The sequence below is a fragment of the Doryrhamphus excisus genome, chromosome 5 (genome assembly GCF_030265055.1).
Source record: "Doryrhamphus excisus isolate RoL2022-K1 chromosome 5, RoL_Dexc_1.0, whole genome shotgun sequence".
Lineage (NCBI taxonomy): Eukaryota > Metazoa > Chordata > Actinopteri > Syngnathiformes > Syngnathidae > Doryrhamphus > Doryrhamphus excisus.
In genome coordinates, this window is record NC_080470.1 from 12,238,656 (window position 1) to 12,252,729 (window position 14,074).

The 14,074-nt window shown below is 41.6% G+C and overlaps 1 protein-coding gene across 1 annotated transcript in view; it reads right to left on the bottom strand.

The window, feature by feature from the left end:
• The window catches only part of scfd2 (sec1 family domain containing 2), a 95,977-nt gene that overhangs the window by 79,797 nt on the left and 2,106 nt on the right, over positions 1 to 14,074 (bottom strand). The window contains exon 4 of the mRNA XM_058072951.1: positions 4,078 to 4,205. Within this exon, the coding sequence (XP_057928934.1) occupies positions 4,078 to 4,205 (128 nt within the window). The remainder of the gene's footprint in view (positions 1 to 4,077; positions 4,206 to 14,074) is intronic.

Genomic DNA, 14,074 nt, shown 5'->3' on the forward strand with positions numbered 1-14,074 from the left:
CCCCTTGTGATGTGAGCTGACTACTCCACCCTGCAAGCAAATAATTGTGTCATTTATTCACATTTGCAAAAAGCATATATTTACGAGTGACGAGTAGAGAAACAAAGCTACTCCCAATGATAATACACACAACATGGAAGCGGCAGATCACAGAGCAGGATTGGAACCACACATTAAGTGCTTTATGCACACTACTAGCTCCGATCCTGCCAGTCCGGCATGCCGCAAAGTGCCACTCCAGTAGGCACTGTACTAGGGTCCGCTCCGGCTGCTGAAACCGCACCGCAAGAGCAGATATTCACGCAATACCACATTGAAAGTCATGTTGTGGTATGTAATATTATATATTGGTCACTGTGTGTCAGTAATGTTACATTATGGTACATTGATGAGACGATAGCTACTGCAGGAAGTATCGGAAGTAAAAACAAGAAATGACACCTACAAAGCTACAAACACACAAAGTGCTGTTTTCCCAATTGATAGTCCTAAAAAATGGTGAAAAATACCACAATATGAGCCTTAAGATAGTGTGTTTACTCCATCTCTAGCCTCTAAGCATCAAAGAAAACAGAAGGTCTACCTTTGTAGGACTCTACCATCAACTACAGTATTCCAGTGTTAGACTGCTATACAAGCATACTGTGGGCTTGATACAGTATTAGGATGCTAGAGCACCAAACACCCCCCCGAAACCCTCAACTACCACACATTTCCACAGATTAAACAAAATACTAGCGGGCTCAGCACCGAGCAACTACCTGCTCACCGAGTGGCTACTCGCCATGTGGCAGTGTAAATATTTCACACACACACACACACACACAGAAATATAGAAACACATCAGTCCACTGCAGATCCGCACTCTCACCTTTGGCTCATTCTCATCTCTACAGGATAAGATCCTCCACAGAGAGAAAGAGAAAATTCATTTCTCAGAGCCTCTGATTGACCTGTCAGTTTTCTCACGGCACAATAGGATGAAATTCCCCCACTGTGTTGTATTATACAGGATGTGTGCACATTTGTGCATATATCGTCTTTGTCCATATACTGTACATATACTGTCTGCGCATGTATTGGTTTCATCATTGATAGGGAACATTACCTCAATGATTGATTCATTATGCGTTTTGTATGGTATTGCAATATTTATAACAATATTGCTGTTTCAGCAGCAATCTCTACCAAACATGTATGAGCCCAAATGCAGAAATGTTTGTTTATTTATTTATCTGTATTATACAGACTGAACTTGAAACTAAAAGCAGGAAAATGCAAAACAATGGAGAACATACAATGGAGTGATTTCGAGAGTCACATTGCATGTTGAGTATGACAAACTTGTATACTATGTTGGCAGGTCTACACTAACATTAAAAGTATACCCTACCTCTCAGGCCCCCTGACAGTTCACTGCGATCCCCCAAGGGGGGCCCGCCCTATTACTTGAGAAGCCCTGCCTTAGGCCAAACAATTTGGATTTATTGTTCCCATTTGTGCAAAAAAAGAAGCACATATACTAGTCACTGCAGTGTGTCTGTCTTAGCCTATGATATCCATTCACACATATGATAACTTTGAACAGGCCCCCCAACATAAACTCTCCTGGGCTGCTCTGCTCTTCGAGTGCATAAATAAAAACATGTCTTGTTTTCCGGTGTCCCCCTTCCAATGGAAGATTACTTACGAGGCTGTCCAGTCATTGAAGTGGGCCACAACTCAGCTACGATGTGGACATCCAACATCACTTAGCCCCCGACTCACCTTGCTCACCTACAGTCATCTTAAAGTAGCTGGACTAAATCATGGCTGCTCCCTCAGCCTTTGTGCATCGTTCAAGACTTTGATCACTGGCCCAGCCACACTTGCTGTTTCTGCACTATCCAGCTAATATGGGCATAACAAATTATTTATAGCATGATGCTTGAAATGCAATCTGTTTTATTGCCGGGTCTGCAACAAATGCACCATAAAAAGTTTGACATAGGCCAAAGGGTGAGGTTGTTCAACAAGTGATCAATGAATGGCTCTCTCATTTGGCATGATTGGAATACTGTAGGTGGGCCAGTGCACGGCACAACTGCATGTACAGTACATGCATGTATGCACTCGCACAATGTAACTGACTCATACAATGACTGCAATGCAATTGCTTCTCTACAGTTCTTGATGATACCCAACACATAAATCATACAAATAAAATCCAAACGAACAATACCGAATGCCAAACCCACAACACGCCACATTCTCATACTAAATGAATTGCTTCACCCACAAATATTTAATCTATACATTAAACAGGCCGCACGGTGGCCGAGTAGTTAGCACCTCTCACCCAAAGTTAGCTGGGACAGACTCCAGCACACTCCTGCAACTCTAATGAGAAAAGGGATCGATGGATTACCTAAACAGAATAATGCATGAAACATATTAATATTATTAATTGTAACAAAATAAATAATCAGAACATCTCAAAATAAGACTGGAATTAATCCACAAAGTCAGGGAAATTACAGAAATACATCAGTGTACTGTAGAAGTGATGGCAAAGGTAAAACAGGCCATATATTGAACGCTCAAAGTGACAGCAGACCAGTGGGAGCCAAGAGAGGAATGGGGAACTGCGTCCAAGACCAGCACAGTAAGCCTTGTGCGAGTATACCCTCAATTTAAAATCTGCATAATTCGTAACTATTCGTAACTAATGGCTTGTTTAAAGGGCACCGATTATGCTTTTTCCACTTTTCTGACCTGTAAACGTTGGTAGAATGTTGTATTCTGGTGTTAAACGATGCCAAATTTTCAGATAATGAGGGTTGCACATTTGGAAGTGAGCCATGAAATAAGTTAGGGATAGCGCTGAATGTTTTTGTGATGTCACAGTGAGCCAGGCTTCCTTATATGGGCGTCCCCGGGTACAAGTTCTAAGCTGTACAAGCTGAATGGGACCAATCACAACGGAGTGGGTGGAATACATTAAAACAGACCATTTTGGAATTCCAAGGAAATACAGCTGGAATTGGTGCAGATTCTGGAAGATCTACAATGCCTTCTGTGCGGGTTATCATGTGTAGGAGTCCACAACTCAATACAAAGGTCCGAAAATGACCATAATAGGCTCCCTTTTAACAGTGTCAGACATGCTGTAATGTCAAAATTGTCAATTACAATTACAAATGTAATACACCCATTTACTGATTTGTTCGGTCAGTCTGGATAATAACACAAAAGTAACACAAAAAGTAACACAAAGTAATAAAACACAAATAGCAGAGGGAAATAATCCTATAATGTTGAATATAAGAATTTGACCCTCAGGTTAGTGACTATTTGTGTCTTACATCAGTAGCAGACAACCTTATTAAGGCCACTATCTGCACACATCATTGATTTGTGTGAACTGTGAAGCAGTGGTTTGGTCAGATCAGCCACAAATTGCGCCTTTAAGCACAAGGTGTTAAAGGAAACCACAGTGTGTACACAAATTCTGGGCCGTGTGTGTGCGTGCGTGTGTGTGTGTGTGTGAGACCTCCAACAACATATTACAACCTGCTTGTTACCAGACACTTTTTACCTCACCGATTACAGGAGCAAAGGGACCAAAGTGGCCCTCCCCTTTTTACCAGATGCTAACATTCACACTAACCCCAAATGTGTGTGTGTGTGCATGTGTGTTAAATGAGTCAGACAATGTGAGTCAGAAGGTTGCGTGAAGGTGAACGTGCATGAGGGGACTCATAGACCTGCATAAGCGTGTGTGTGTGTGTGTGTGGACCTTATTTTATTTTTGCGTGCCAACACATTTTTATCCCTCGCGTTGGCCTCATTTGCTACATTAAGAAACAACAAAAGTTTGCAAACGTACGTGTGTATGTGTGTGTCACAGTTTCAACATGTGGTTCAGATTTCCTCCGCAGCCACATGGACAAACACACAGTGAACAGGGAGAGGATTTTAGAGCCAGTAGTTGGCGCTATGGAGCTGCAATTCAAACTGAAGACCTTCTGTTTGTGTTTTCAATGCATTAAACATGTATTAGTGTATGTTTGCTTTGTGTTTTGCATGTGCACATACCCATGCTCATCTTGATTGGCAGCTTCTCCTTGCTGGCGGCTTCCACTAGTTGGCGTCGGACCTCCATCACTGCTTCTTTGTGTTTACTGGTGAGCATGGTCTCCCAAAGTAAACAGGCTGCAGGTGACCTGATCGGGAAAAAAAGATGTAGTCAAGGTTTTGCAAAATAGCCAATTCAGTTAATTCAGTTTCCAGTTTCTGTTTGTTATGCATATTTGAACGTTTCCATTGTCAAGGGTTCCAGTGTGAGTGTGCAATATGTTACCTACTGGTCACAGCAGTGTTCTGCTGGCCTAAACACCATCGGAAGCACTGATGAACATTTACAATGTAAATTGTAATAGTATGAAACAAATTCCATGAAATTGGATACATTTTTTCCAAACAGTATTATCATCATTTTGTAGTGTGTGTCTAGGCTGTACTGTACTAGTGTATATGTACCTTTTTTTTTTCCGCACTCGGATTTTATGTAATTTACATTTGGCCAAGTGCCGAATTTAGCCTCCATTGGTGATAACTTATGTAATGCTTAAAGTTACTAGCACGATAGTGTAGGCTAAAGCTAGCATTGCTGGACTTGATTGCTCAGCCAAGATTTACACTACAGCCAAGATTTGTGTCACTATAACATGTCAGCATGCAGCACATCTATGTGTTGAGTTTGTGCTATTTAATTGTCTGTCAGAAATGCTATGATGTCACGCTACATGTGTACCTTGATGCAGCAACATCACAGGAAACACAATCCTGAGAAAGTGTTTTGTGGATGAAACTCAATCTTGTCTTGGTGATAGTTAGCCTGATGACCAGAATGCGTTGACTCCCCTCAGGGATCACCCACAGGAAAAAGCAAAAATTAAGTTTGACTCAACATTTGGAATGTTCTCAATCTATGCTGTATGTGATTTAGTTTGTCAGAGCCTGCAGAGAAAAGCTGCTCTTGATAGCATCTCAGTCTCTCGTCTCCTCATCTCTTCAGTAACAGAATTCACTGATCCACCTCACTAATGGGACACTTGGCGCAGAAACTGGTTGTGAAACTGTCTCCATTGCAAGACACAATTACAATCTATGCAAATGTTGCATGCTAAAATGTTACTTGTGCATCATTTCATCACAATCGTAATCCGTACTCGGATTTTGCATACGTTACAGAGGCGTACACGGTACACATTGACTGAGAGATAGGAAGTAGATCTGTCTCATGATGCAGTCACACATCTACATGGTAAACAAATACAGTGTAGCCCAGCCATTGGCTTGTGGGGGTCATAGCTAGTGAAATTGAGGTCTTTCTTCTTGAGGTCTTCCTATTTGGGAACACTTGACCTTCCCGGGGAAATACGTAACCAGATAAAGACAAAAGAATACAACAAAAGCAATGTGCTGGTATTGTACAGTAGAGACGGGGAAAAGGGCTCCAAGATGGAACTATTAATGTGACTTTAATTTTCTGTTGCACTGTTACACGTCTGCATCAATGCACTTGCTAAACTACTGTATAGCATTTCAGATTTATTTTTATTTTTTTATTTGTATTTTGGAATTTGATAAGTGTAATAATTGGAGGATAACATCATTGCAATTTAAGTTTGTTTAATTTTAAAGCTTGTTATACCAAAGATACCATAAAACTGAGGTACGCACCACACTGTGATCATGGCGTACCATTACAACCTGGACACAGAATCAGTGTGCTTCCATTGTTTCTTATGAGGCAGTATGAAAATATTTAAGGATCTTACAGACTTAAAATCAAGAGTGACACAATGTCTCATTAAAACCTGTCTTCAAGTGACTATGATATTTTAAACAGTGCTCCTCTTTGATTTCGCTCTGCTATCAAGGCCACAGACAGTTTGTTGGTCGAGGAATAAACAAAAAATCCGTCTGCGCCTTTCGCAGCGAGATGGATAAAATATACCAAGATGGCGGTGAAAAAAGAGGACAGTGCGAGGGAGCTTGTTGACAAATCTGCTGCCCTTTTTCTCGTCTTCCTTTGTGCTTTTAACCACTACCATGTGTTTAATATCACATGTAATCAGTTCCAGACCTGGGGCTGGTTGAACGAGGGAAGAGTGGGGGTCTCACGTTGGGACAACCGCCATCTTCACACTCAAGCCAGACAAAAAAAACAAAACGGCAAACACGACACAACCCGCAAACAAGCAAGAGTTCTATTTAGGAGTGATGTTGTTGTAAAGGAAACAATGATGATAACAATGATGACACTACAAATGACACTAAAATGTGATCTCTTCTCTCTTTGTTAACGCAATTTTAACAGAATTGCCCATTTTTTTCCAATTAACTATTATAAACTGTTGGGACAACCGCCATCTTCACACTCAAGCCAGACAAAAAAAACTAAACGGCAAACACGACACAACCCGCAAACAAGCAAGAGTTCTATTTAGGAGTGATGTTGTTGTAAAGGAAACAGGAATATAAATCTCCTATTTCCCAACAATGTTCTTAACTTGCTGGGGAATTCCAGACAATAGTCCAGACTGATGACACACTTTCATTTCTGGAGAACATTTTGGGAAACATCTCCCCATGCGCTTGAGTGAAAATCATGAAGCAACATCCCGCATACTAGTCATGTTTGAAACGCTAAACTTACACAACTGAACTGGACCATGTGAGCTGCGTTAGGGAGGGTACACGCATACATTTGTGTCTTTAGCGTGTGTGTTCCCAGAACACCTAAAAAAGCCTGAGTGTTGGGTGAGATATGGTTCTAATTTGCTACATACACACATCTCCCCCCCTTTTGACGCCTTCCCTGCTGGGCCATTTGGGCCAAAATGGGGCTGGGCTTTGAGCAGCGTTTCATACTGGTCCCGAGAGAGAGACAAGCTAGGTGATTCTACTACTAAGGAGTTGGGGTGGGGGGTGCTCAAAAAAGTACCGTACACTGCCTGAAGGGGGCACTCTTGCACTTGTACATCAACACAACACATTAACAGTGTTTGCCCCCTCTCTCTAGTGTGTTTGCGTGTGTGTGTGTGTGTGTGTGTCCAGTATAATGTGACAGCAACCTAAAAAGGTAGCTAAGCATCAAATGGAGTATACCCGTCAGAGGAATGCAGCACACATATTTAAGTGATGAAATAAAACTGACTGTCTCTAAGCATTAAAGAGTGAGGGGGTGAAAAGGAAGGGTGGTGGGCTGGGGGGGGGGGGGGGGGGGGACTTTGTTCCTGGAAGTGTGTGAGAAAGCAAAGAAGAATGTGTATGTGTGTGCGTGCGTGTGTGTGTGTGTGTGTGTGTGTGTGAGAGCGAGAGTGTGGATGTTCTGTGTTGCTGATTGATGTTCATTTTGTTTGACTTTTCTCCACAGGAAATAATGAAAATAGTAATAATCCGTGCCAGGGTCAAACTGTGGCAATCATAAAACATTTAGCAAAATTTAAAATTAATTGTCATGTAAAAAGAAGTTAAGTGCCAACTGTGTTGCCGATAGCTTAAGTTCTTTTTCACTTCACACTCCTGTGTCGCAATAAAAAATCCACAAAAATCCAAAGCAGAGTTAGGGTGCGCTAACACTCAGCAATGAGTACTATGGTCAAGTACGATTGGCCCACTTAATACATGACATCACGGATGGAGGTTATACACATTGCGCTACTCCACCTTCCTTCCTTCATCTCCATTCCAGGGAGTCATGCCCTGCTTCACAATGTCACATGTTGGAATTCTTTCGTCCCTCCAGTGCTGGTAGCAGTCGTGCAGCCCCGGAGAATGACCAATGACGCAACCACCACCATCACCATAAAGCTAGAGTGTATTATCGTGCTACTCACTTGTGTTCTTAGCTATTTAGACAATAATGGCTGTGTGGTGACTTTTTTCAGTGGACAGCAACTCTGTACTGATACACAAGCTGTACACTGACTACCCTAAAGTATCTATATATTAACCCTTGGCAAGATATTACAGTTATAACAATGCTCGCTGGAACATGAGGAGCATATTTATCTAATTATTTAGGCTCTCTGACTCACTGGCATGATAAGTTGATAACATGATGCAGGGGTTAGTCATACAGCATAAACACGACACTTAAACAACATCTGGGATGGGATACAAACGTCTCAGCGGGGTCCGTTTTTATTTGCCTGCTCACCTCCAACAGTGAGCAGAATTATATTTTGCTGAGGTTCCTGCTACAACATAATTAGGTTTGTGGCTGTTTTTTTTCTTTCCTCTTTGTTAGAGAACAAGAACAAAGTCCAATAAAATAACTGAGGTGCAACAAACAACAAAGTATTTGCGAGAACATGTGTTTTTGTCTGAGTTCTATCCAAAAACAACACTGCGTTTCATTGAGCAGTTGTGACCTATTTGTTGTTGACAACTGGGAACGCTCAGGCCACAGCTCTTAAATCTTTCCCCTTTTTGTTGTTGGGGGGCGTGGGGTGTTAGTGTGTCAGCACCTGTATGGCCGACCTGAGTGCACATCAATGCAACTTTAATGCAGCCACATCACTCTCTGTGTAGCAAATGTGGTCCATGCACAGAGAATGAAGATCCAGATGATGTTCCGGTCCAATCCCAGGTTTGTCCAACAGATGTGACACATTGGACTTGACACAAACGTGCTGTTGTGATAGAGCCCACAAGACAGACCCTGCTTCCTGTAAGCATCCGTGTGCTTCAGCGGGATATGACACAGGAGGGAGACGAGAGACAGGACCATGGCTTTGAGTGTTTCTGTGTCTCCTGGCAAGTGGGACGAATGACCCAATGGATTTATTGGGAGAGGAGACAGGGACATAGGGACAGCCTAGACCAGGAAGTGAGGGGAGGAAGGGAGGCTACAAATTAAACAATTTTGCGTTTGCCAGATGTTAGTCAATGAAGAGAGCAAATTAAAATAAGAAGGTTGCAAAGTTGGGGGGTCTAAACAAAGAAGTTTGAACTTAAATTAAACGAGGGTTCCAGATCCTTGATGAGCTTTTCCGTGAAATCTTCTTAAATTTCAAGTTGCTTAACCACCAAATGATGACACTACAACTGACACTACAAATGTGATCTCTTCTCTCTTTGTTAACGCAATTTTAACAGAATTGCCCATTTTTTTCCAATTAACTATTATAAACTGTTATAAAGTTGTCGCACGTTGAACGAGTGGTTGGCATGTTGGCCAACCAGTCAGGAGATTGGGTATGATATGATTGTAAATTGGCTTGTGACCAGTACAGAGTTGAACTCCGCCTCTCACCTGAAGTCATCTGGGATAGGCTCCAGCATACTTCCCCGACCCTAATAAGCATAAGCAGCATAGAAAATGTTATAAGTTATAAAACAGCGTGGACTCTGTGTGGGGACGCTATTGTGCCATTACACATAAACGCAACACAACATAGTCTAACATACTGTAACATAAGACATAAAGTGAAGGAGTGGGAGAAAGCTGTCTTGTTGAAATGGTGAAGATATGAAGGAAGTGTGGGGAGTGCGAGACTGTCATGTGAATTGGCCTTTGCTTGGTTTACCATTTCAAATAAAAGGGAGCAGCATGGGCTCTTTGAAAGAGTTGGGCACAAGGATCTAAAGTGGCGGATGTTTGATCGTGTTTCTGAATAAACGCACACACAAGTAGAAGAGTTCTTTGGTGGAAGTGCAATAAAAGAGCATCAAACAGACAGAAAAGGTTCTGTTATCTCAGGCCTGAAGGGAACACAGAGAACAAGCTGTCCAGGTGAAAGTCATCTACGTGCTTCACACATGGTGGACATCAGGATGTGAGGAGTCCTAAATCTGCATCGTGCACCTTTTAGATTTTCTTTATCAGTGACATCTGAAATTGAAGCCATCGCTGTTGATTGAATCCCTCAGAGATGAAAGTCTTTCAGCCTGGCACTGGTTCTCTCTTGGTAGGATAAAGGCAGGATTTTATCATCAAACTGCTCTATTTATGTTTAATCTTTAGTTCACCACGGTGAAATGGAAATGGAAATCTTCAAGCATCAATAGAATAGCAATTAAATGCAGAAATTATGCAAAACAAAAAAGAACCTCTATATCAGTGATTCCCAACTGGGATGTCACAGGTCTCAATCCTGCACTTTTACTCTAAACAGGATTTTGTGATTTTGGTGATGTCTTTTTTTAATACAAATATAGGTGGAAACAATGCTTTGTAGTGCTATTTGAAAACTGCTGTTATAGAAGAAGATTGGTTAGATTCCTTGTTGAGTGTGCCATCCTGTCTCTTCTTGAGCATTATAAAGTGTTATAAAGCATTTTCTGCTTATTATTAGGAATCCGAGCATGTAGGCCACACACATTATTAGCATGTCTCCTCTGCAACCGCTGGTTTACGTTTTCCCATGCCACCTATATTCACATACTGCACATGCAACGTTTACTCAAGCTCCCATTGCCCATTGCAGGACAGAAATAGGTGCTTTTTCCCTCATTGGTGCACAGTGTGCCAGGCACATCTGAATTGAGGAGATGGCAGTCCTGCTGTGTTTTCTCATGCCAGGGTGCGGTCGGATACACAGAACCAGATCTCCACCTTGGCCACCCATGCTCACATCGACACACACACACACTCCCACTCCTACCACAGAGTCAAAGTCCAAGAAGCCAGGTTCAGTCTGGAATAGATGGAAACCCGGTGCCCTCTTCCAATGGGATTCAGGCGCACCACACAGGATGAAAAAAAGAGAGCCAAGCATAGCACAGAGCACAGCATAACACAGACAGACGGGAAGGTAGCAGACCACAACTTTTACTCAACATTGCACATTCAACTCAGGATGTATTCAATGGCTGACAAAGAATGTCACTAGAGAGGTATCAAAAAGAAGCTAAAAACCACACAGGAAAAGGTGTATAGACACTCCATAAGACCATTACCCAGAACCACACGTCAAAGCGTGGTTGCAGGACCATAACAATCACCACCAGGTTATGAAAAACAATATGACGGTAATTGCAAGGTAAGCGTAGGGGTCATGCCTACGGCGCTAGAACCAACAACCACCCACGAAGTGTTTGGTACACCCTGATCTACACAAATATCCTGGAATCAACCAAGAAAATATCATGCTTCTAAAAAGGCTCCAATTATGGTGCACCGAACATTTAAAGGTTTAAGCTGCTCTTTGCTACAAAAAAAAACACAAGGTGGTTAAAAATAACTTGACAAAATCATAGTGGTGTCAACTTGCAAGAGGAAAAGCTTCACTGGGAATCTAAACCGTGGACAGGTGGCAGGGTTTAATGATGCATACAATGTATTTTTCTTTGCAGAAGATGCAATAAAGAGTACTCAGTGAAGTACAGACCTCCACTGAGGCTGGACAAGAGGACAATTCAGTTGTTGATTGCACCCACCAAGCTTAGTAGCTCATGTAACATTCTAACATCACCGTCTGATGACAATTGTTTTTTTTTTCGTATTTCATAAATACATACCACAATCTAGTGGAGCTATTCGCTACAATCATAGCAGTGTTTCCCTCGAGGAACTGTAGCTCCCCATCATGGCAGCACTCATGCAATTATCTCTCTCCTCATTTGTGCCAGCACCTATTTAGACAGTAATGACTGTGTGTTGAGCCATTTTCAGTAGGTTGTAAATCTACACTGCTACACAAGCTGTACACTAACTACTCAAAAGTATATCCACGTTTACTTTCAATAGTATTGTCCCTTGAGAAGATAGGATTATTATGCTGAAGTCTTTAGTAAATTGGAGATACAAGGTTTTCTTTAGACAGTGACAAGCTAAACCATGCAGTAAACAGGTAACTATGTGTCTAAATTTGTGCTGCTGTTAATAAAGTATAAAAAAAATGCCACACTCCAGTTGAGTAGGTGGTGCCAGTGTGCAATACAAATTGGTTGACAACAAGAAAACTATAAATGAACTAAATTTGGGATGTTTTCCCACAGCCCTTGCGTGATGTTTTGTGGAAAAAAGTCATTTGTTTTTCCGCATTTGGACGGGAACATTCAAATGCAAGCATAAACACGACCTGCTGCTTGGCACTTGGCTCCAACAACATCAAAAACATTTGCAGCGCATTGTCTTGAACACAGAGCACTTTAAACAGGCACTTCAGCAGATTGGAAAATCTGCCTTTCTTTGCGGCCCAAACATCTGTGATGAGCATCGACTCGGCCATCTGCTCGCAAAAAACAACAAAAAAAACACAGGCAATCACACTCCTGCTGATCAGTCATTATGGCTGCAAACTCCAGAAAAACATTTGATAAGACTATCTGCAACACGTCTTTAACCTTTTTTAGTGCTAGCACCTGCTTAAAGTCGGACTATAAATTGTTAAAATGTCCTCACTTGATTTACTTGGCTGTGGTATGTTAGAAGGTTGTTAAAATACAAAAGCAGCATAATTCTTGACAAGTAGAACTGAGACAAGTGCTGAGATAACAAATTAATCTCTTTGACCCAGACCTGATCCCTTTGTCTGAAAATGGATGACGTTTCCCCTTTCTTGGCTCACTTCAGCATGCAGGCTAATGCTAATGCTGCTTTCAACATTGATGGAATGTAGGGAATACGTATGCCAAGTTACCAGGTCCAAACTCAAAGTATTCTGGTGGAACATTATGAAAAAAAACATGGCTTACCAAATATGTTAATATAGTCTGGTTCCAAATCATAAACACTCACCTACACAGGGTGGTGTTTATCAGAGGCTACCTCCAACATGTGGTAGGAGAAACAGCCCTGACCTCAACCCAACTTGTGGGATGAACTTGGGCATGATGTTTGTATGAGAGTAACCAACAGAACCACATCGGACAACTCGTGGTCAAGGAGTGGAATGCCATCTCATAGCAGTGTGTGTGACCAGCATGGAGAGGAGGTGTCAGGCAACATCGTTTGTAAAACCACCAATATGTCTTCAACCTTTACTGACTTCAATGATTTGAACCACCAAAGAACACAAAACTAAAGTTGACAGCCGTTCAGAAAACAGTAGTAAGTATATTACACAACACAGCATCAACAGAACCAATGATAAGTATAACCAGTGATAAGGCGCAAACTGCTCCAGCTTGTATTAAAGGGAACCTATTATGTTTTTTCCATTTTTCTGACCTATAAATTTAATTAGAATGTTGTATTCTCGTGTTAAACGATGCCAAAGTTTCAGATAATTAGGTTTGAGCATTTGGAAGCGAGTCCTGAAAGAAGTTTGGGATGGTTCAAAATGCTTGTTTTCAGAGGGCGTTGCAAAACTGTTCCTTTGTGATGTCACAGAGGGCTGGACTTCCTTATATGGTTCATAGTTAGGAAGCACTTTGGGCGTGTGACCAATCACAGCAGAGTTCCCAGAGGCGGGCCATGGGTGGAAAAAATTAAAACAGACTGTTTTGGCAGGGAGCACAAATCAAAGGAAAGAGAGCTGGAATAGGTGCAGATTCTGGAAAATCTAAAAGGTTTTCTGTGTGGGTTATCATGTGTAGCTGCTCTATAGGAAAGCACAACTCAATATTAAGGGTTGAAAATTAGCATAATAGGTCCTCTTTAATACCGCTGATGAATTCATTAGGCAAGGGTAACATGCATGTTGCTAAAACCTTTTTTTAAGACTTAAAAAAATGGCATTTTATGGGCAAATAAAAAGTTTCCATATCGACATGTCTGCCCTGTTCCCAAAAGGTGTTTAGGACAGACATACTGTCCATTTTTGCCCCTAATAATGAATGTGACTGTAACTATACTATGCTAGAGTTCTATGATAGAGTTCTTCACTTATTTTGTGTTATATCCCACAAACTTGTCAAGAACTGACCGTTGAGCGACAGGAGCTATATCTTCTGACACGTGTTGGCAAATACATCAACATGCATTCCCAAGAACTAATATATTTATTAAATAACCACTAACGTCATCTTGGTCAGTCAACCACATGAAGGACCGAGGCAGGAATGGAACAAATGATGTCGGACTAATCCCTGGGCAATGTACAACAAGCCCACCGCAGGCGGCCAACACGTG